At 39.3% G+C, this 26,176-nt stretch overlaps 2 protein-coding genes across 2 annotated transcripts in view; one reads left to right on the top strand and one right to left on the bottom strand.

Moving 5' to 3' along the window:
* ropn1l (rhophilin associated tail protein 1-like) overlaps positions 1 to 24,902 on the top strand; it is a 64,389-nt gene extending 39,487 nt beyond the window's left edge. The window contains exon 6 of the mRNA XM_042510823.2: positions 21,255 to 24,902. Coding sequence (XP_042366757.2) covers positions 21,255 to 21,366 — 112 coding nt within the window. The 3' untranslated portion in view covers positions 21,367 to 24,902. The remainder of the gene's footprint in view (positions 1 to 21,254) is intronic.
* The window catches only part of dap (death-associated protein), a 99,182-nt gene that overhangs the window by 31,173 nt on the left and 41,833 nt on the right, over positions 1 to 26,176 (bottom strand). The window lies entirely within an intron of this gene.

Below are 26,176 nucleotides of genomic sequence, written 5' to 3'. Positions count from 1 at the left end.
CACCTCAAAACAGCATCAAATAGCGTGCAAAGACACGCCATGGCACAGAATTGTGCAAAACGCCAAAAACACCATAATAACGCATGTTGAAAAAATGACCCGAGAGGCAAGGCTATAGTATGGCAAAAATGTCAAAATATGACATGTCCCAAAAACAGCTGAAAACACCTCAAAACAGCATCAAATAGCGTGCAAAGACACGCCATGGCACAGAATTGTGCAAAAACAGCCCAAAACACCATAATAACGCTTGTTGAAAAAATGACCCGAGAGGCAAGGCTATAGTATGGCAAAAATGTCAAAATATGACATGTCCCAAAAACAGCTGAAAACACCTCAAAACAGCATCAAATAGCGTGCAAAGACACAACATGGTACAGAATTGTGCAAAACGGCCAAAACACCATAATAACGCATGTTGAAAACATGACCCAAGAGGCAAGGCTATAGTATGGCAAAATGTCAAAATATGACATGTCCCAAAACAGCTGAAAACACCTCAAAACAGCATCAAATAGCGTGCAAAGACACGCCATGGCACAGAATTGTGCAAAAACGGCCAAAAACACCATAATAACACATGTTGAAAAAATGACCCGAAAGGCAAGGCTATAGTATGGCAAAATGTCAAAATATGACATGTCCCAAAAACAGCTGAAAACACCTCAAAACAGCATCAAATAACGTGCAAAGACACGCCATGGCACAGAATTGTGCAAAACGCCAAAAACACCATAAAACGGCAGGTTGAAAAAATGACCCGAAAGGCAAGGCTATAGTATGGAAAAATGTCAAAATATGACATGTCCCAAAAACAGCTGAAAACACCTCAAAACAGCATCAAATAGCGTGCAAAGACACGCCATGGCACAGAATTGTGCAAAACGCCAAAACACCATAATAACGCATGTTGAAAAATGACCCAAAGGCAAGGCTATAGTATGGCAAAATGTCAAAATATGACATGTCCCAAAACAGCTGAAAACACCTCAAAACAGCATCAAATAGCGTGCAAAGACACGCCATGGCACAGAATTGTGCAAAACGCCAAAACACCATAATAACGAATGTTGAAAAAATGACCCAAGAGGCAAGGCTATAGTATGGCAAAATGTCAAAATATGACATGTCCCAAAACAGCTGAAAACACCTCAAACCAGCATCAAATAACGTGCAAAGACACGCCATGGCACAGAATTGTGCAAAAACAGCCAAAAACACCATAATAACGCATGTTGAAAACATGACCCGAAAGGCAAGGCTATAGCATGGCAAAATGTCAAAATATGACATGTCCCAAAAACAGCTGAAAACACCTCAAAATAGCATCAAATAGCGTGCAAAGACACGCCATGGCACAGAATTGTGCAAAACGCCAAAAACACCATAATAACGCATGTTGAAAAATGACCCAAGAGGCAAGGCTATAGTATGGCAAAATGTCAAAATATGACATGTCCCAAAAACAGCTGAAAACACCTCAAAACAGCATCAAATAGCGTGCAAAGACACGCCATGGCACAGAATTGTGCAAAACGGCCAAAAACACCATAATAACGCATGTTGAAAAATGACCCGAGAGGCAAGGCTATAGTATGGCAAAATGTCAAAATATGACATGTCCCAAAACAGCTGAAAACACCTCAAAACAGCATCAAATAGCGTGCAAAGACACGCCATGGCACAGAATTGTGCAAAACGGCCAAAACACCATAATAACGCATGTTGAAAAAATGACCCAAGAGGCAAGGCTATAGTATGGCAAAATGTCAAAATATGACATGTCCCAAAAACAGCTGAAAACACCTCAAAACAGCATCAAATAGCGTAAAGACACGCCATGGCACAGAATTGTGCAAAAACGGCCAAAAACACCATAATAATGCATGTTGAAAAAATGACCCAAGAGGCAAGGCTATAGTATGGCAAAAATGTCAAAATATGACATGTCCCAAAAACAGCTGAAAACACCTCAAAACAGCATCAAATAGCGTGCAAAGACACGCCATGGCACAGAATTGTGCAAAAATCGACCAAAAACACCATAATAACGCATGTTGAAAAAAGGACCCAAGAGGCAAGGCTATAGTATGGCAAAATGTCAAAATATGACATGTCCCAAAAACAGCTGAAAACACCTCAAAACAGCATCAAATAGCGTGCAAAGACACGCCATGGCACAGAATTGTGCAAAACGCCAAAAACACCATAATAACGCATGTTGAAAAAATGACCCGAGAGGCAAGGCTATAGTATGGCAAAATGTCAAAATATGACATGTCCCAAAACAGCTGAAAACACCTCAAAACAGCATCAAATAGCGTGCAAAGACACGCCATGGCACAGAATTGTGCAAAAAGGGCCAAAAACACCATAATAACGCATGTTGAAAAAATGATCTGAGAGGCAAGACTATAGTATGGCAAAATGTCAAAATATGACATGTCCCAAAACAGCTGAAAACACCTCAAAACAGCATCAAATAGCGTAAAGACACGCCATGGCACAGAATTGTGCAAAAACGGCCAAAAACACCATAATAACGCATGTTGAAAAAATGACCCGAAAGGCAAGGCTATAGTATGGCAAAATGTCAAAATATGACATGTCCCAAAAACAGCTGAAAACACCTCAAAACAGCATCAAATAGCGTGCAAAGACACGCCATGGCACAGAATTGTGCAAAAACAGCCAAAAACACCATAATAACGCATGTTGAAAAATGACCCGAAGGCAAGGCTATAGTATGGCAAAATGTCAAAATATGACATGTCCCAAAAACAGCTGAAAACACCTCAAAACAGCATCAAATAGCGTGCAAAGACACGCCATGGCACAGAATTGTGCAAAACGCCAAAAACACCATAATAACGCATGTTGAAAAAATGACCGAAGGCAAGGCTATAGTATGGCAAAATGTCAAAATATGACATGTCCCAAAAACAGCTGAAAACACCTCAAAACAGCATCAAATAGCGTGCAAAGACACGCCATGGCACAGAATTGTGCAAAACGCCCAAAACACCATAATAACGCATGTTGAAAAAATGACCCGAAAGGCAAGGCTATAGTATGGCAAAATGTCAAAATATGACATGTCCCAAAAACAGCTGAAAACACCTCAAAACAGCATCAAATAGCGTGCAAAGACACGCCATGGCACAGAATTGTGCAAAAACGGCCAAAAACACCATAATAACGCATGTTGAAAACATGACCCGAAAGGCAAGGCTATAGTATGGCAAAATGTCAAAATATGACATGTCCCAAAAACAGCTGAAAACACCTCAAAACAGCATCAAATAGCGTGCAAAGACACGCCATGGCACAGAATTGTGCAAAACGCCAAAAACACCATAATAACGCATGTTGAAAAATGACCCGAGAGGCAAGGCTATAGTATGGCAAAATGTCAAAATATGACATGTCCCAAAAACAGCTGAAAACACCTCAAAACAGCATCAAATAGCGTGCAAAGACACGCCATGGCACAGAATTGTGCAAAAACGTCCAAAAACACCATAATAACGCATGTTGAAAACATGACCCGAAAGGCAAGGCTATAGTATGGCAAAATGTCAAAATATGACATGTCCCAAAACAGCTGAAAACACCTCAAAATAGCATCAAATAGCGTGCAAAGACACGCCATGGCACAGAATTGTGCAAAACGCCAAAAACACCATAATAACGCATGTTGAAAATGACCCGAAAGGCAAGGCTATAGTATGGCAAAATGTCAAAATATGACATGTCCCAAAAACAGCTGAAAACACCTCAAAACAGCATCAAATAGCGTGCAAAGACACGCCATGGCACAGAATTGTGCAACAACGTCCAAAAACACCATAATAACGCATGTTGAAAACATGACCCGAAAGGCAAGGCTATAGTATGGCAAAATGTCAAAATATGACATGTCCCAAAAACAGCTGAAAACACCTCAAAACAGCATCAAATAGCGTGCAAAGACACGCCATGGCACAGAATTGTGCAAAACGCCAAAACACCATAATAACGCATGTTGAAAAAATGACCCGAGAGGCAAGGCTATAGTATGGCAAAAATGTCAAAATATGACATGTCCCAAAAACAGCTGAAAACACCTCAAAACAGCATCAAATAGCGTGCAAAGACACGCCATGGCACAGAATTGTGCAAAAGCCGCCAAAAACACCATAATAACGCATGTTGAAAAAATGACCCGAAGGCAAGGCTATAGTATGGCAAAATGTCAAAATATGAAATGTCCCAAAAACAGCTGAAAACACCTCAAAACAGCATCAAATAGCGTGCAAAGACACGCCATGGCACAGAATTGTGCAAAAACGCCAAAACACCATAATAACGCATGTTGAAAAATGACCGAAAAGGCAAGGCTATAGAATGGCAAAATGTCAAAATATGACATGTCCCAAAAACAGCTGAAAACACCTCAAAACAGCATCAAATAGCGTGCAAAGACACGCCATGGCACAGAATTGTGCAAAAACGTCCAAAAACACCATAATAACGCATGTTGAAAAAATGACCCGAAAGGCAAGGCTATAGTATGGCAAAATGTCAAAATATGACATGTCCCAAAAACAGCTGAAAACACCTCAAAACAGCATCAAATAGCGTGCAAAGACACGCCATGGCACAGAATTGTGCAAAAACGGCCAAAAACACCATAATAACACATGTTGAAAACATGACCCAAGAGGCAAGGCTATAGTATGGCAAAAATGTCAAAATATGACATGTCCCAAAAACAGCTGAAAACACCTCAAAACAGCATCAAATAGCGTGCAAAGACACGCCATGGCACAGAATTGTGCAAAACGCCAAAAACACCATAATAACGCATGTTGAAAAAATGACCCGAAAGGCAAGGCTATAGTATGGCAAAATGTCAAAATATGACATGTCCCAAAAACAGCTGAAAACACCTCAAAACAGCATCAAATAGCGTGCAAAGACACGCCATGGCACAGAATTGTGCAAAACGGCCAAAACACCATAATAACGCATGTTGAAAAATGACCCAAGAGGCAAGGCTATAGTATGGCAAAATGTCAAAATATGACATGTCCCAAAAACAGCTGAAAACACCTCAAAACAGCATCAAATAGCGTGCAAAGACACGCCATGGCACAGAATTGTGCAAAAACGGCCAAAACACCATAATAACGCATGTTGAAAAAATGACCCGAAGGCAAGGCTATAGTATGGCAAAATGTCAAAATATGACATGTCCCAAAAACAGCTGAAAACACCTCAAAACAGCATCAAATAGCGTAAAGACACGCCATGGCACAGAATTGTGCAAAACGCCAAAACACCATAATAACACATGTTGAAAAAATGACCCAAGAGGCAAGGCTATAGTATGGCAAAAATGTCAAAATATGACATGTCCCAAAAACAGCTGAAAACACCTCAAAACAGCATCAAATAGCGTGCAAAGACACGCCATGGCACAGAATTGTGCAAAAACGGCCAAAAACACCATAATAACGCATGTTGAAAAAATGACCCGAGAGGCAAGGCTATAGTATGGCAAAAATGTCAAAATATGACATGTCCCAAAACAGCTGAAAACACCTCAAAACAGCATCAAATAGCGTGCAAAGACACGCCATGGCACAGAATTGTGCAACAACGTCCAAAAACACCATAATAACGCATGTTGAAAAAATGACCCAAGAGGCAAGGCTATAGTATGGCAAAAATGTCAAAATATGACATGTCCCAAAAACAGCTGAAAACACCTCAAAACAGCATCAAATAGCGTGCAAAGACACGCCATGGCACAGAATTGTGCAAAACGGCCAAAAACACCATAATAACGCATGTTGAAAAATGACCGAGAGGCAAGGCTATAGTATGGCAAAATGTCAAAATATGACATGTCCCAAAAACAGCTGAAAACACCTCAAAACAGCATCAAATAGCGTGCAAAGACACGCCATGGCACAGAATTGTGCAACAACGGCCAAAAACACCATAATAACACATGTTGAAAAAATGACCCAAAAGGCAAGGCTATAGTATAGCAAAAATGTCAAAATATGACATGTCCCAAAAACAGCTGAAAACACCTCAAAACAGCATCAAATAGCGTGCAAAGACACGCCATGGCACAGAATTGTGCAAAACGCCAAAACACCATAATAACGCATGTTGAAAAAATGACCAAAGGCAAGGCTATAGTATGGCAAAATGTCAAAATATGACATGTCCCAAAAACAGCTGAAAACACCTCAAAACAGCATCAAATAGCGTGCAAAGACACGCCATGGCACAGAATTGTGCAAAAACGGCCAAAAACACCATAATAACGCATGTTGAAAAATGACCCAAGAGGCAAGGCTATAGTATGGCAAAAATGTCAAAATATGACATGTCCCAAAAACAGCTGAAAACACCTCAAAACAGCATCAAATAGCGTGCAAAGACACGCCATGGCACAGAATTGTGCAACAACGTCCAAAAACACCATAATAACGCATGTTGAAAACATGACCCGAAAGGCAAGGCTATAGTATGGCAAAATGTCAAAATATGACATGTCCCAAAAACAGCTGAAAACACCTCAAAACAGCATCAAATAGCGTGCAAAGACACGCCATGGCACAGAATTGTGCAAAAACGGCAAAAAAAAACCATAATAACACATGTTGAAAAAATGACCCAAAAGGCAAGGCTATAGTATAGCAAAAATGTCAAAATATGACATGTCCCAAAAACAGCTGAAAACACCTCAAAAAACCATCAAATAGCGTGCAAAGACACGCCATGGCACAGAATTGTGCAAAACGGCCAAAAAAACCATAATAATGCATGTTGAAAAAATGACCCGAAAGGCAAGGCTATAGTATGGCAAAATGTCAAAATATGACATGTCCCAAAAACAGCTGAAAACACCTCAAAACAGCATCAAATAGCGTGCAAAGACACGCCATGGCACAGAATTGTGCAAAAACGGCCAAAAACACCATAATAACGCATGTTGAAAAAATGACCCGAAAGGCAAGGCTATAGTATGGCAAAAATGTCAAAATATGACATGTCCCAAAAACAGCTGAAAACACCTCAAAACAGCATCAAATAGCGTGCAAAGACACAACATGGTACAGAATTGTGCAAAACGCTAAAAACACCAAAATAACGCATTTTAAAAAAAGGACCCGAAAGGCAAGGCTATAGTATGGCAAAAATGTCAAAATATGACATGTCCCAAAAACAGCTGAAAACACCTCAAAACAGCATCAAATAGCGTGCAAAGACACGCCATGGCACAGAATTGTGCAAAAACGGCCAAAAACACCATAATAACGCATGTTGAAAAAATGACCCAAGAGGCAAGGCTATAGTATGGCAAAATGTCAAAATATGACATGTCCCAAAAACAACTGAAAACACCTCAAAACAGCATCAAATAGCGTGCAAAGACACGCCATGGCACAGAATTGTGCAACAACGGCCAAAAACACCATAATAACGCATGTTGATTAAAATGACCCGAAAGGCAAGGCTATAGTATGGCAAAATGTCAAAATATGACATGTCCCAAAAACAGCTGAAAACACCTCAAAACAGCATCAAATAGCGTGCAAAGACACGCCATGGCACAGAATTGTGCAAAAACGGCCAAAAACACCATAATAACGCATGTTGAAAACATGACCCGAAAGGCAAGGCTATAGTATGGCAAAATGTCAAAATATGACATGTCCCAAAACAGCTGAAAACACCTCAAAACAGCATCAAATAGCGTGCAAAGACACGCCATGGCACAGAATTGTGCAAAACGCCAAAACACCATAATAACGCATGTTGAAAAAAGGACCCGAAAGGCAAGGCTATAGTATGGCAAAATGTCAAAATATGACATGTCCCAAAAACAGCTGAAAACACCTCAAAACAGCATCAAATAGCGTGCAAAGACACGCCATGGCACAGAATTGTGCAACAACGCCAAAAACACCATAATAACGCATGTTGAAAAATGACCCAAAGGCAAGGCTATAGTATGGAAAAATGTCAAAATATGACATGTCCCAAAAACAACTGAAAACACCTCAAAACAGCATCAAATAGCGTGCAAAGACACGCCATGGCACAGAATTGTGCAAAACGCCAAAAACACCATAATAACGCATGTTGAAAAAATTACCCGAAAGGCAAGGCTATAGTATGGCAAAATGTCAAAATATGACATGTCCCAAAAACAGCTGAAAACACCTCAAAACAGCATCAAATAGCGTGCAAAGACACGCCATGGCACAGAATTGTGCAAAAACGGCCAAAAACACCATAATAACGCATGTTGAAAAAATGACCGAGGCAAGGCTATAGTATGGCAAAAATGTCAAAATATGACATGTCCCAAAAACAGCTGAAAACACCTCAAAACAGCATCAAATAGCGTGCAAAGACACGCCATGGCACAGAATTGTGCAAAAACGGCCAAAAACACCATAATAACGCATGTTGAAAAAATGACCCAAAAGGAAAGGCTATAGTATGGCAAAAATGTCAAAATATGACATGTCCCAAAAACAGCTGAAAACACCTCAAAACAGCATCAAATAGCGTGCAAAGACACGCCATGGCACAGAATTGTGCAACAACGGCCAAAAACACCATAAAAAAACATGTTGAAAAAATGACCCGAAAGGCAAGGCTATAGTATGGCAAAATGTCAAAATATGACATGTCCCAAAAACAGCTGAAAACACCTCAAAACAGCATCAAATAGCGTGCAAAGACACGCCATGGCACAGAATTGTGCAACAACGTCCAAAAACACCATAATAACGCATGTTGAAAAAATGACCCGAAAGGCAAGGCTATAGTATGGCAAAAATGTCAAAATATGACATGTCCCAAAAACAGCTGAAAACACCTCAAAACAGCATCAAATAGCGTGCAAAGACACGCCATGGCACAGAATTGTGCAAAAACGGCCAAAAACACCATAATAACGCATGTTGAAAAATGACCCGAAAGGCAAGGCTATAGTATGGCAAAATGTCAAAATATGAAATGTCCCAAAAACAGCTGAAAACACCTCAAAACAGCATCAAATAGCGTGCAAAGACACGCCATGGCACAGAATTGTGCAAAACGCCAAAAACACCATAATAACGCATGTTGAAAAATGACCCAAAGGCAAGGCTATAGTATGGCAAAATGTCAAAATATGACATGTCCCAAAAACAGCTGAAAACACCTCAAAACAGCATCAAATAGCGTGCAAAGACACGCCATGGCACAGAATTGTGCAAAACGGCCAAAACACCATAACAACGCATGTTGAAAAAATGACCCAAGGAGCAAGGCTATAGGATGGCAAAAATGTCAAAATATGACATGTCCCAAAAACAGCTGAAAACACCTCAAAACAGCATCAAATAGCGTGCAAAGACACGCCATGGCACAGAATTGTGCAAAAACGGCCAAAACACCATAATAACGCATGTTGAAAAATGACCTGAGAGGCAAGGCTATAGTATGGCAAAATGTCAAAATATGACATGTCCCAAAAACAGCTGAAAACACCTCAAAACAGCATCAAATAGCGTGCAAAGACACGCCATGGCACAGAATTGTGCAAAACGCCAAAAACACCATAATAACACATGTTGAAAAATGATCTGAGAGGCAAGGCTATAGTATGGCAAAAATGTCAAAATATGACATGTCCCAAAAACAGCTGAAAACACCTCAAAACAGCATCAAATAGCGTGCAAAGACACACCATGGCACAGAATTGTGCAAAACGCTAAAAAACACCATAATAACACATGTTGAAAAATGACCCAAGAGGCAAGGCTATAGTATGGCAAAATGTCAAAATATGACATGTCCCAAAAACAGCTGAAAACACCTCAAAACAGCATCAAATAGCGTGCAAAGACACGCCATGGCACAGAATTGTGCAAAACGGCCAAAACACCATAATAACGCATGTTGAAAAAATGACCGAAGGCAAGGCTATAGTATGGCAAAATGTCAAAATATGACATGTCCCAAAAACAGCTGAAAACACCTCAAAACAGCATCAAATAGCGTGCAAAGACACGCCATGGCACAGAATTTTACAAAAAACACCAAAAACACCATAATAACGCATGTTGAAAAAATGACCCGAAAGGCAAGGCTATAGTATGGCAAAATGTCAAAATATGACATGTCCCAAAAACAGCTGAAAACACCTCAAAACAGCATCAAATAGCGCAAAGACACGCCATGGCACAGAATTGTGCAAAACGGCCAAAACACCATAATAACGGATGTTGAAAAAATGACCCCAAAGGCAAGGCTATAGTATGGCAAAATGTCAAAATATGACATGTCCCAAAAACAACTGAAAACACCTCAAAACAGCATCAAATAGCGTGCAAAGACACGCCATGGCACAGAATTGTGCAAAAACGGCCAAAAACACCATAATAACACATGTTGAAAAATGACCAAAGAGGCAAGGCTATAGTATGGCAAAAATGTCAAAATATGACATGTCCCAAAAACAGCTGAAAACACCTCAAAACAGCATCAAATAGCGTGCAAAGACACGCCATGGCACAGAATTGTGCAAAAACGTCCAAAAACACCATAATAACGCATGTTGAAAAAATGACCCGAAAGGCAAGGCTATAGTATGGCAAAATGTCAAAATATGACATGTCCCAAAAACAGCTGAAAACACCTCAAAACAGCATCAAATAGCGTGCAAAGACACGCCATGGCACAGAATTGTGCAACAACGTCCAAAAACACCATAATAACGCATGTTGAAAACATGACCCGAAAGGCAAGGCTATAGTATGGCAAAAATGTCAAAATATGACATGTCCCAAAAACAGCTGAAAACACCTCAAAACAGCATCAAATAGCGTGCAAAGACACGCCATGGCACAGAATTGTGCAACAACGTCCAAAAACACCATAATAACGCATATTGAAAAAATGACCCGAAAGGCAAGGCTATAGTATGGAAAAATGTCAAAATATGACATGTCCCAAAAACAACTGAAAACACCTCAAAACAGCATCAAATAGCGTGCAAAGACACGCCATGGCACAGAATTGTGCAAAAATGTCCAAAAACACCATAATAACGCATGTTGAAAAAATGACCAAGAAGGCAAGGCTATAGTATGGCAAAATGTCAAAATATGACATGTCCCAAAAACAGCTGAAAACACCTCAAAACAGCATCAAATAGCGTGCAAAGACACGCCATGGCACAGAATTGTGCAAAAACGGCCAAAAACACCATAATAACACATGTTGAAAAAATGACCCAAGAGGCAAGGCTATAGTATGGCAAAAATGTCAAAATATGACATGTCCCAAAAACAGCTGAAAACACCTCAAAACAGCATCAAATAGCGTGCAAAGACACGCCATGGCACAGAATTGTGCAAAAACGGCCAAAAACACCATAATAACGCATGTTGAAAAAATGACCCGAGAGGCAAGGCTATAGTATGGCAAAAATGTCAAAATATGACATGTCCCAAAAACAGCTGAAAACACCTCAAAACAGCATCAAATAGCGTGCAAAGACACGCCATGGCACAGAATTGTGCAAAAACGGCCAAAAACACCATAATAACGCATGTTGAAAACTGACCCGAAAGGCAAGGCTATAGTATGGCAAAAATGTCAAAATATGACATGTCCCAAAAACAACTGAAAACACCTCAAAACAGCATCAAATAGCGTGCAAAGACACGCCATGGCACAGAATTGTGCAAAAACGTCCAAAAACACCATAATAACGCATGTTGAAAAAATGACCCGAAAGGCAAGGCTATAGTATGGCAAAATGTCAAAATATGACATGTCCCAAAAACAGCTGAAAACACCTCAAAACAGCATCAAATAGCGTGCAAAGACACGCCATGGCACAGAATTGTGCAAAAACGGCCAAAAACACCATAATAACGCATGTTGAAAAAATGACCCAAGAGGCAAGGCTATAGTATGGCAAAAATGTCAAAATATGACATGTCCCAAAAACAGCTGAAAACACCTCAAAACAGCATCAAATAGCGTGCAAAGACACGCCATGGCACAGAATTGTGCAAAAACGGCCAAAAACACCATAATAACGCATGTTGAAAAAATGACCCGAGAGGCAAGGCTATAGTATGGCAAAATGTCAAAATATGACATGTCCCAAAACAGCTGAAAACACCTCAAAACAGCATCGAATAGCGTGCAAAGACACGCCATGGCACAGAATTGAGCAAAAACGGCAAAAAAAACCATAAAAACACAGGTTGAAAACATAACCCAAAAGACAAGGCTATAGTATGGAAAAATGTCAAAATATGACATGTCCCAAAAACAGCTGAAAACACCTCAAAACAGCATCAAATAGCGTGCAAAGACACGCCATGGCACAGAATTGTGCAAAAACAGCCAAAAACACCATAATAACGCTTGTTGAAAAAATGACCCGAGAGGCAAGGCTATAGTATGGCAAAAATGACAAAATACGACATGTCCCAAACACAGCTGAAAACACCTCAAAACAGCATCAAATAGCGTGCAAAGACACGCCATGGCACAGAATTGTGCAAAAACGGCCAAAAACACCATAATAACACATGTTGAAAACATGACCCAAGAGGCAAGGCTATAGTATGGCAAAAATGTCAAAATATGACATGTCCCAAAAACAGCTGAAAACACCTCAAAACAGCATCAAATAGCGTGCAAAGACACGCCATGGCACAGAATTGTGCAAAACGCCAAAAACACCATAATAACGCATGTTGAAAACATGACCCGAAAGGCAAGGCTATAGTATGGCAAAAATGTCAAAATATGACATGTCCCAAAAACAGCTGAAAACACCTCAAAACAGCATCAAATAGCGTGCAAAGACACGAGATGGCAAAGGATTGTGCAAAACAGCCAAAAACACCATAATAACGCATGTTGAAAAAATGACCCGAGAAGCAAGGCTATAGTATGGCAAAAATGTCAAAATATGACATGTCCCAAAAACAGCTGAAAACACCTCAAAACAGCATCAAATAGCGTGCAAAGACACGCCATGGCACAGAATTGTGCAACAACGGCCAAAAACACCATAATAACGCATGTTGAAAAAATGACCCGAGAGGCAAGGCTATAGTATGGCAAAAATGTCAAAATATGACATGTCCCAAAAACAGCTGAAAACACCTCAAAACAGCATCAAATAGCGTGCAAAGACACGCCATGGCACAGAATTGTGCAAAAACGGCCAAAAACACCATAATAACGCATGTTGAAAAAATGATCTGAGAGGCAAGGCTATAGTATGGCAAAAATGTCAAAATATGACATGTCCCAAAAACAGCTGAAAACACCTCAAAACAGCATCAAATAGCGTGCAAAGACCCACCATGGCACAGAATTGTGCAAAACGGCCAAAAACACCATAATAACGCATGTTGAAAAATGACCCGAGAGGCAAGGCTATAGTATGGGAAAATGTCAAAATATGACATGTCCCAAAAACAGCTGAAAACACCTCAAAACAGCATCAAATAGCGTGCAAAGACACGCCATGGCACAGAATTGTGCAACAACGTCCAAAAACACCATAAAAAAACATGTTGAAAAAATGACCCAAAAGGCAAGGCTATAGTATGGCAAAAATGTCAAAATATGACATGTCCCAAAAACAGCTGAAAACACCTCAAAACAGCATCAAATAGCGTGCAAAGACACGCCATGGCACAGAATTGTGCAAAAACGGCCAAAAACACCATAATAACGCATGTTGAAAAAATGACCCGAGAGGCAAGGCTATAGTATGGCAAAAATGTCAAAATATGACATGTCCCAAAAACAGCTGAAAACACCTCAAAACAGCATCAAATAGCGTGCAAAGACACGCCATGGCACAGAATTGTGCAAAAACGGCCAAAAACACCATAATAACGCATGTTGAAAAAATGACCCGAAAGGCAAGGCTATAGTATGGCAAAATGTCAAAATATGACATGTCCCAAAAACAGCTGAAAACACCTCAAAACAGCATCAAATAGCGTGCAAAGACACGCCATGGCACAGAATTGTGCAAAACGCCAAAAACACCATAATAACGCATGTTGAAAAAATGACCCCAGAGACAAGGCTATAGTATGGCAAAAATGTCAAAATATGACATGTCCCAAAAACAGCTGAAAACACCTCAAAACAGCATCAAATAGCGTGCAAAGACACGCCATGGCACAGAATTGTGCAAAAACGGCCAAAAACACCATAATAACGCATGTTGAAAAAATGACCCAAGAGGCAAGGCTATAGTATGGCAAAAATGTCAAAATATGACATGTCCCAAAAACAGCTGAAAACACCTCAAAACAGCATCAAATAGCGTGCAAAGACACGCCATGGCACAGAATTGTGCAAAACGCCCAAAAACACCATAATAACTCATGTTGAAAACATGACCCGAAAGGCAAGGCTATAGTATGGCAAAATGTCAAAATATGAAATGTCCCAAAAACAGCTGAAAACACCTCAAAACAGCATCAAATAGCGTGCAAAGACACGCCATGGCACAGAATTGTGCAAAACGGCCAAAACACCATAATAACACATGTTGAAAAATGACCCAAGAGGCAAGGCTATAGTATGGCAAAAATGTCAAAATATGACATGTCCCAAAAACAGCTGAAAACACCTCAAAACAGCATCAAATAGCGCAAAGACACGCCATGGCACAGAATTGTGCAAAACGCCAAAAACTCCATAATAACGCATGTTGAAAAATGACCCGAAAGGCAAGGCTATAGTATGGCAAAATGTCAAAATATGACATGTCCCAAAAACAGCTGAAAACACCTCAAAACAGCATCAAATAGCGTGCAAAGACACGCCATGGCACAGAATGTTGAAAAAATGATCTAAAAGGCAAGGCTATAGTATGGCAAAAATGTCAAAATATGACATGTCCCAAAAACAGCTGAAAACACCTCAAAACAGCATCAAATAGCGTGCAAAGACACGCCATGGCACAGAATTGTGCAAAAACGGCCAAAAACACCATAATAACGCATGTTGAAAAAATGATCTGAGAGGCAAGGCTATAGTATGGCAAAAATGTCAAAATATGACATGTCCCAAAAACAGCTGAAAACACCTCAAAACAGCATCAAATAGCGTGCAAAGACACGCCATGGCACAGAATTGTGCAAAAACGGCCAAAAACACCATAATAACGCATGTTGAAAAATGACCTGAGAGGCAAGGCTATAGTATGGCAAAATGTCAAAATATGACATGTCCCAAAAACAGCTGAAAACACCTCAAAACAGCATCAAATAGCGTGCAAAGACACGCCATGGCACAGAATTGTGCAAAACGCCAAAAACACCATAATAACGCATGTTGAAAAAATGACCCAGAGGCAAGGCTATAGTATGGCAAAATGTCAAAATATGACATGTCCCAAAACAGCTGAAAACACCTCAAAACAGCATCAAATAGCGTGCAAAGACACGCCATGGCACAGAATTGTGCAAAAACGGCCAAAAACACCATAATAACGCATGTTGAAAACATGACCCGAAAGGCAAGGCTATAGTATGGCAAAAATGTCAAAATATGAAATGTCCCAAAAACAGCTGAAAACACCTCAAAACAGCATCAAATAGCGTGCAAAGACACGCCATGGCACAGAATTGTGCAACAACGTCCAAAAACACCATAAAAAAACATGTTGAAAACATGACCCAAGAGGCAAGGCTATAGTATGGCAAAAATGTCAAAATATGACATGTCCCAAAAACAGCTGAAAACACCTCAAAACAGCATCAAATAGCGTGCAAAGACACGCCATGGCACAGAATTGTGCAAAAACGGCCAAAAACACCATAATAACGCATGTTGAAAAATGACCAAGAGGCAAGGCTATAGTATGGCAAAATGTCAAAATATGACATGTCCCAAAAACAGCTGAAAACACCTCAAAACAGCATCAAATAGCGTGCAAAGACACGCCATGGCACAGAATTGTGCAAAAACGGCCAAAAACACCATAAAAAAACATGTTGAAAAAATGACCCAAGAGGCAAGGCTATAGTATGGCAAAATGTCAAAATATGACATGTCCCAAAAACAGCTGAAAACACCTCAAAACAGCATCAAATAGCGTGCAAAGACACGCCATGGCACAGAATTGTGCAAAAACGGCCAAAAACACCATAATAACGCATGTTGAAAAAATGACCCAAGAGGCAAGGCTATAGTATGGCAAAAATGTCAAAATATGACATGTCCCAAAAACAGCTGAAAACACCTCAAAACAGCATCAAATAGCGTGCAAAGACACGCCATGGCACAGAATTGTGCAAAAGCTGCCAAAAACACCATAAAAAAACATGTTGAAAAAATGACCCAAGAGGCAAGGCTATAGTATGGCAAAAATGTCAAAATATGACATGTCCCAAAAACAGCTGAAAACACCTCAAAACAGCATCAAATAGCGTGCAAAGACACGCCATGGCACAGAATTGTGCAAAAACGGCCAAAAACACCATAATAATAACACATGTTGAAAACATGACCCAAGAGGCAAGGCTATAGTATGGCAAAAATGTCAAAATATGACATGTCCCAAAAACAGCTGAAAACACCTCAAAACAGCATCAAATAGCGTGCAAAGACACGCCATGGCACAGAATTGTGCAACAACGTGCAAAACTACAACAATAATGCATGTTGAAAAATGACCCAAGAGGCAAGGCTATAGTATGGCAAAAATGTCAAAATATGACATGTCCCAAAAACAGCTGAAAACACCTCAAAACAGCATCAAATAGCGTGCAAAGACACGCCATGGCACAGAATTGTGCAACAACGTCCAAAAACACCATAATAACACGTTGAGAAAATGACCCAAGAGGCAAGGCTATAGTATGGCAAAAATGTCAAAATATGACATGTCCCAAAAACAGCTGAAAACACCTCAAAACAGCATCAAATAGCGTGCAAAGACACGCCATGGCACAGAATTGTGCAAAAACGGCCAAAAACACCATAATAACGCATGTTGAAAACATGACCCGAAAGGCAAGGCTATAGTATGGCAAAAATGTCAAAATATGACATGTCCCAAAAACAGCTGAAAACACCTCAAAACAGCATCAAATAGCGTGCAAAGACACGCCATGGCACAGAATTGTGCAACAACGGCCAAAAACACCATAATAACGCATGTTGAAAACATGACCCGAAAGGCAAGGCTATAGTATGGCAAAAATGTCAAAATATGACATGTCCCAAAAACAGCTGAAAACACCTCAAAACAGCATCAAATAGCGTGCAAAGACACGCCATGGCACAGAATTGTGCAAAAGCCGCCAAAAACACCATAATAACGCATGTTGAAAAAATGACCCGAAAGGCAAGGCTATAGTATGGCAAAATGTCAAAATATGACATGTCCCAAAAACAGCTGAAAACACCTCAAAACAGCATCAAATAGCGTGCAAAGACACGCCATGGCACAGAATTGTGCAAAAACGGCAAAAACACCATAATAACGCATGTTGAAAAATGACCCAAAGGAAAGGCTATACTATAGCAAAATGTCAAAATATGAAATGTCCCAAAAACAGCTGAAAACACCTCAAAACAGCATCAAATAGCGTGCAAAGACACGCCATGGCACAGAATTGTGCAAAAACGGCCAAAAACACCATAATAACGCATGTTGAAAAAATGACCCGAAAGGCAAGGCTATAGTATGGCAAAATGTCAAAATATGACATGTCCCAAAAACAGCTGAAAACACCTCAAAACAGCATCAAATAGCGTGCAAAGACACGCCATGGCACAGAATTGTGCAAAAACGTCCAAAAACACCATAATAACGCATGTTGAAAAAATGACCCAAGAGGCAAGGCTATAGTATGGCAAAAATGTCAAAATATGACATGTCCCAAAAACAGCTGAAAACACCTCAAAACAGCATCAAATAGCGTGCAAAGACACACCATGGCACAGAATTGTGCAAAATGTCCAAAAACACCATAATAATGCATGTTGAAAAAATGACCCGAAAGGCAAGGCTATAGTATGGCAAAAATGTCAAAATATGACATGTCCCAAAAACAGCTGAAAACACCTCAAAACAGCATCAAATAGCGTGCAAAGACACGCCATGGCACAGAATTGTGCAAAACGTCCAAAACACCATAATAATGCATGTTGAAAAAATGACCCAAAGGCAAGGCTATAGTATGGCAAAATGTCAAAATATGACATGTCCCAAAAACAGCTGAAAACACCTCAAAACAGCATCAAATAGCGTGCAAAGACACGCCATGGCACAGAATTGTGCAAAAACGGCCAAAAACACCATAATAACGCATGTTGAAAAAATGACCCGAAAGGCAAGGCTATAGTATGGCAAAATGTCAAAATATGACATGTCCCAAAAACAGCTGAAAACACCTCAAAACAGCATCAAATAGCGTGCAAAGACACGCCATGGCACAGAATTGTGCAAAAATGGCCAAAAACACCATAATAATGCATGTTGAAAAATGACCCGAAAGGCAAGGCTATAGTATGGCAAAAATATCAAAATATGACATGTCCCAAAAACAGCTGAAAACACCTCAAAACAGCATCAAATAGCGTGCAAAGACACGCCATGGCACAGAATTGTGCAAAAAGGGCCAAAAACACCATAATAACGCATGTTGAAAAAATGATCTGAGAGGCAAGACTATAGTATGGCAAAAATGTCAAAATATGACATGTCCCAAAAACAGCTGAAAACACCTCAAAACAGCATCAAATAGCGTGCAAAGACACGCCATGGCACAGAATTGTGCAAAAACGGCCAAAAACACCATAATAACGCATGTTGAAAAAATGACCCGAAAGGCAAGGCTATAGTATGGCAAAATGTCAAAATATGAAATGTCCCAAAAACAGCTGAAAACACCTCAAAACAGCATTAAATCACATTTCCAGACACACCATAGCACAGAATTTTGCAAAACAGCCAAAAACACCATAATAATGCATGTTAAAAAAAATGACACAAAAGGTAAGGCTACAGTACGGAAAAAATGGCAATACATGACATGTCCCAAAAACAGCTGAAACCACCTCAAAAAAAGCATAAAATAACATGCCGAGACATGCCATAATATAGAATGTTGCAAAAATGGCCAAATACAGCATAATAATGTATGTAGAAAAAATGACCCGAAAGTCAAAGCTATAGTATGGCAAACATGTCAAAATATGACATGTCCCAAAAAACAGCTGAAACCACTTGAAAACAGCATGAAATAATGTGTCAAGACACCTCATAACATATAATATTGCATAATGTTGCAAGAACAATAATGCATGTTGAAAAAGTGACCGAAAATGCACAGACATAGTGTAGAAAAAAAGTGAAAATATGACATGTCAAAAATAGCTGAAAAAACAGCACAAAATGGCATGTAAACATGCCATGGCATAGAATGTAGCTAAAACGACCAAAAACACAATAATAATGCATGTTGAAAAAATGACAGAAAATGCAAGGTATGGCTAAAAATGTCAAATATGATATGTCCCAAAAACAGCTGAAAACACCTCAAAACAGCATAAAATAGCATGCCAAGACACACCATAGCATAAAATGTTTCAAAAACAGCCAAAAACACCAGAATAATGAATGTTTAAAAAATGACCCAAAAGGTAAGGTATGGTTAAAAAACTTCAAAATATGACATGTTCCAAAAACAGCTGAAAACACCTGAAAACAGCATAAAATAGCATTCCAAGACACGTCATTGCATAGAATGTTGCAAAAATGGCCAAAAACACCATAATATTGTATTGTGAAAAAATTAACAAAATGCCATACTATAGTACGGCAAAAAACGTAAAAATATGGCATGGCCATAAAACTGATGAAAACAGCTGAAAACAGCATAAAATAGCTTGCCAAGACATGCCACAGCACAGAATATTGTAATAAAAGGCTGATAACATTATTAAATAAAATTCCATTCTACAGTATGGCGAAATGTGTTTAAATATGACTTGCCCAAACAAATACTGAAAGAAGCTGAAAACAGCATAAAATAGTCTCAGACAAACCATAGCCTAGAATGTTGGTCAAAGTGGCCCAAAACACCATTATATAGTATGTTGAAAAAATTACGGTAAATGCCATTCTATAGTATGTTGAAAAATGTCAAAATATGACATGGCCAAAAAACTGTTGAAAACGACATAAAATAGCATGCTGAGCATGAAAAAACACCACAAATGGCATGACATGCTATAGTATGACTTTTTTATTGTATTTTGGACAACATAGGCTACTACACCACAAGTTTTTTAGGCCATTTTGGATGACATATTAAACTATGAATTGTTTTTGCTGTTTTTGATGACATACTATGCTATGTCTTTTTTCTTCTCATAATAATTCCTCTTTTTACTGTTTTTTTCTGATCCAGTATTTTCACTGTACAGTGTGAACTGACTCTGACATGGTCTCCACAGAGCATTTCTCAGGCCTATCCTCAAATGCCTATGCAACTGAAACTTATTTTTAGGCTTCCTCTATAGTACAATGGTCTTACAGTACAGCTACAGAACTGTGAACTCTATTGTTGTAGGATGCTGGAACTTGGAAGAAACATGATGTCATTGCAAAGATGTCAGTGGCTTAGGAATCTCTGCTCCAGGGTGGACCTTGTTGCACAACCCTTGGTGTTTCTTCAGGCTTTGCTCATAACATCACATCTCCAGGGACACGGCGAATGTAGCAGGGCAGTGCGAAAGAGATGGGAGAAAAGAGAGTGGACACAAAGGCTCCACTTTAACATTCATCTCTGTAGCTGTTGTGCAAGAGAAGTCAGGGTAAAGAAGAGGGAAAACATGATTCATGCTGTATTCACAAGATGCAGAACATGGACATTTTATCAGTCAGCACAGCTGTACTATATTTTTGCTGACAGCATTTGTTAAGAAATCAGGTTGTTTTACATGTTGTTTTTTTTTCAGTCCAGAATTCATCATTAGCCCGGCTGTTTTCATTAGTCTTCATGAGTTCATATTTCTTAATTATTAGAAAAAAATCTTTATATAATTGAACAAATATCAGTAACAAATAGAAGTGAGATACAGTAACTAGGGCATTTGTATTCAGTTGAATATGTATTGCTTACAAATAATACTGTGAAAATGTATGTCATTAATGTCTGACCTAATACTTTATGTTCCAGGGAGCTCCAGTGTGGGATGATAAAACCTCTGGACTTTATCCATTGGGATGATATGGACTCAACTCCTCCTGCTTCGTCAAACTTTTCCAGAGCTACCTCCAGAGCTGAATAAGAAGTTTGAAAAACAGTGAAAAGTGAATCCAGTCCTAAAGGATCTGTTGTGAGTGCAGGGTGCAGTGCGTGTATGTTGATGTGACCAACATACGGCATCAGCTTTGCATCAGCTTCACCTCTGTGCCTCACCATTACAGTGACATTATATGCATGTAACACAGGCCTCATTCACTTTCCATATAGATTGCTTAATTCTATGTGATGTTTTTTTTTTGTATTTATCATTAATACTGATTTTGTCTTTGGGTAAACAGCATTTGTGGAATAGGCTAAGAATAAATAAAGTTGATTTGTCCAGGCTGTTTTTTGTTCTTATGCACATGAACACATATCACAAAAGGAACTTAATTAAGGGCCATAGCTGGCTGATTAAAATTAGTTAATTACCTCTTGTTGACAACTGGATTTTTCCTGTTCAACAAGCAGGAAAAGCTTTCTCTGTCCAGTGATTTAAGTGTTGTCCTCGCCTTCTAAATACACAGTGTTGTTTGTCCCGGCCTTATCAACTGATTAAGCAATAATATGAAGTGTTTCTAATCAAACTATTAATCACTACATTAGGCCTTTGCTATGAGGTGGAAAAGCAACCCTTTTAGGCAAATCTATGACATAAACATCCCGGTTAAAACCCTGCCATAAACACTCACACAGTTTTGGTTTACTTTATCATCACACACACAAACCTTAAACAGTTCAGCACTTGTGTCAAGAGCAGACTCATAGCAGATCTTTGTATGGCACTCCTGCTTTAGGTATGCCATAGACGAGATCTTGGTGTGTTGGGGTGTTTTGGCCGCTTGTGGTCTTAGAGCGAATAAATGACAGACTGAATGGGGGGAGGACTGTGGGAGCTTGTCTAAACCTACCAGGCCATTATGCAGGGATATACAGCATGAGCTCTCCTGAGAAGGGTGATGTTAGATAAATGTATTTATGATCAACAACAGTCTTAAGAGCCTGCTACAGTGCAGTAATTTTCTTAGTTTAAATGAACTTTTCGCTGCTAATTTTGTGGACATGTATTCTGTGCTGATGATCAGAGGTATTTTAAACAACAACTTTGGGGACATTGCGCTCACATGCCACAGCACATTTATGTACATGCAGCCTGTACATGTGAACTTCTCAACTGGGGACATACTTAACAAGGGCAAGTTCATGATGACTTGTATAAAATATTGTCCACTAAAATGGCAACAAATATTCAGACAAGCAAGAAATAACTTATACAAATTAAATCTTGTTTGTGCAAGCCCATTGAATCTGCCACAAAATTGCTTAGGTTTTGGGTTGAAAATATTAAATATCTAAGAGCTCTGGAGTGCTGTAACTTTTGCTGAGTATAGGCGTTTAAAAAAAGCCTTGAATAAGTAATGGATCAGGGACCCGGTATAGACCTTAGGATTTACATCACACACACACTGACAGAAGGGGTCAGTGTGATTATCTGTCCGGGGGATTTAGATTTTTCTTGTGAGCCCAGCCTGAGCTAATGCAATTGAATCCACAAGTGATGGCACTGCTCATGTTCTCATGTTGTGCTATTTACAGCATGTCTAGGTCTTATATGACTTCATATGCACATCAAAGAAGGTGAGCACAGCAACACCAGCCTAACTCTCCAATATTGCAGTATATTACAAAGCAGAAACAAGTGTGGGATGTTGTACATAGGGCATATAGGAACGGGGTCTGGGATCAAGTCCTCATATCAGCAGGCATCTGCCCCCATGGAGTGTGCTTCAGTGAGCCACAAATTTCCCACCAGCTGTCTCGCAGACCCTGGCCTCAGACCTAAATGAACCCCTCGTGAAGTTAAAGAGTTGTTACCCTAAGGCAACCACCAGTCTTCTTTGACAGAATTAACCATTTCCTTACATTTTACCAGAGCTAAATGTGGCCCACTAGCTCCACTTAGAGGGTCAATAAACCACTGTGAGTTTACTAGTGGTTTATTATAATTCACAAAACATCAAAACAAACATAATTTAATACCAAAATTAAAAAAAAAATGATATGGGAAATAATATCTAAAAGGGAAACATGGATTGCCCTTTGTTTGTTTAGTTTAGTTTTGTTTATTTGTTTTGTTTTGGTTTGTTTTTACAGTAAAGTGGTTACCAGGGTTTTCAGTGCTTTCTCTTTCAGATCGCAATATTAAGGCATCAAGAATTTTGATGAATTTCTGCAATTTAATTGACTCTAGTTATTCAGTTGTATCCTGTAAAATGCTGCTCTTATTACCAAGCAATTTTAGCCAATTTCATTTTTACTGGCAGCAAATGCTTTTATGGCCGCTTTATTTTTGCCGAACATTTTACTGAGCAGCCCTGGAAATGCTGCTGGGGTATAAAACTGGAACACAACTTTGATTACAGAACACATTATGGTAATGAATTGATATAATGTGAGGAACTGAAATCTTTCACAGTGAATTCTTAAAAGCCTGTAAACATTTTTTAATTACACTAAATGTTTCTTTGAGTTTTTAAACGCACTCAGCTGCCAGTTTATTTGGACCACTAAGCTAAAAGTAATGTAGCCTAATACAGCAAATGTGCAATCAAATCTCCCTTCTTGATGGATATAACGCTCAGTTGTCATTATTTTATGGTTATTTTGTGGTTTTACTGACAGGTGCTTCTTTTTTTTTTGTCTACCGCAATAACTTCAGCGACAATAGGCAAAATATAAAGAAATATTTAAGGTGAAACAAGTGAAAAGATCAAATAATGCTACACTAACTGTTTTCCAGAGTATTTACTATAATGATGTTGAAGTTACAGAATCTAAACAGTTGAGTAGAATACAAGATTCAGTGGATGAGTGAGGAAGCCATGAGTTAAAAGCCTAGTTCACTACATCTAAAATGGTGAAAACAAACCTAACTCTAACTTTACCTCAGACCATATCACTCATTTCTTTTACCAGCTATGGGAAGCATTATTTTATCATTACCTCCTCAGACTAGACAGTGAATCTGATATTTATCTGTGGAAGTGCTAACACTGACTGCCACCCACACAGCAGAGGACTGATACCATAGAGATGGAAGAGCCATGGGAGAGCAGAGCTCTCAGCTGGGGGTAGATGAAGGTAAAATAATAATGGGTACGCACAGGGACTGTTATGCACTAGTTTTTTTCCACAGCAGGTGATGTCAGCAAACTGATGTTATTAATTACTGAGAGAAAAAAGGAGCATCTCTGTAAATCTGACTGTTAACCCAAATGTAGTTGTATTTAGGCACTGCAGACTACATACAGATATGTATGTCACAACAGGCAGGGGTCGGAGCAGAGGTCAAATAATCCCTCCAGAGTAAACCTCTTAGCCCCGCTTTACCATTTGTATGATATGCATTGTGATAGCAAGGTCCTCATTCACAAGTGAACCATAAAACCAGCACATCCAGTAAAGATTCTGATGCTGCTAGTGGAGGGGTGGACCTATTTTTCATGACATTACTTTGAAATAATAATTTTTAAGTTCAATATTGACACCACCTGTTCTAGTATTCATGGATTGATTACTGAACAGGCCCAGACAGTCACCCCACCCCCACCCCCCACCCCCCCGCGGCCTTTACGTGCTAAATGTCACTAAAAGAAACTCGAGCCACAATAACCACAATCAGCACAATCAGCATCATAGGAAGCAAAACAGCCACACAGACAAAAACCAAAGAAACAGACTAAACTACGATAAGATGTGTGTCTTGATCCTACATAGGAGAGATGGTGGACCCTTTTACATGTCTGTGCCCAGGGGCCCATTGTCTCATTATCCACCCATACCTGTTTTGAGGTTACTGTTAAGCCAAATGATTCTGAGAAAATTCTCTGCGGTTGAGCCCCCAGTCACTCTTTTTTTTTCTTTCTTTTTTTTTTTTTTTGCAAACTAGATGAAAGACATTGCTCTCCCTACAAATTAGTATGAATTTTCCATGAGATGAAACTGGTTACACACGCAAGCCCAACTCTCTCCATGAGCACCGAGTAATGAAGACCAATCTATGTCTCTATTATCTCAACTGGCCAGTGGCCAAGAAAATGAGAGAGAGAGGGACAGAGAGTGGTGGCTGAACAGAATGCGCTAAGGCTGTGTGTAAAATATCTCAGAATCATACTACATGTGATGGAAAATGTAACCCATGTTCGGCAATCATTTAAATAATGCTAATCACTTCACTTGAACCTAATCTGCATTATAAGCGTGAAAATTAGCAAACTCTATTAGTTCACAGCAAAGTGATGCCATGTAGCTATTCAAATCAAATGACTCATTATGGGCTGTTATTTAGTGCTGGTTTTCCCCATGTGAGTTTTCATGAATCATATTTAGAGAACCATCACTTCATACACACAGGGGATTTTTTTTTTTCTAAAGGGAGAAGAACGTGGGGTTTTTATTTTGGTTTCAAAATCGCCTGAAACCACAAAATCTTGTTGGAAAAACTAAAACGAAAACATTTGTCACAACATTACAATGTAAGCTAGTATCCAGAGTAGAAACTAAGTCATTGAAATAGGGAAGGGGTCACAAAAAATAACTGCCCTCTACTTTCAATTTACAGCAAGAGCATAGAGACACTGTATGATAGGCCTATTTTGTACTGCCTTTATTTTGTTATTGTATTTTTCTGACATGTTTCAGCATCTCTTTTTCTTGTCTGGCCTTTTGGTTCTGCATTACTGTCTGGCTTCTGTTGTTAAATTGCCTCTGCATGGGGTTTCTTGCCACTGCTTTGCTTTGTTTGCCAAAGCACTTTGTTATTAAAGGTGATATATAAATAAAGCCATTATTAT

The sequence above is a fragment of the Plectropomus leopardus genome, chromosome 21, assembly GCF_026936395.1.
Source record: "Plectropomus leopardus strain MGB_pleo_1.0 chromosome 21, ASM2693639v1, whole genome shotgun sequence".
Taxonomy (NCBI): Eukaryota; Metazoa; Chordata; class Actinopteri; order Perciformes; family Serranidae; genus Plectropomus; species Plectropomus leopardus.
Note: the sequence above shows the minus strand (reverse complement) of the source record. Positions and strands in the feature narration are given on the sequence as shown.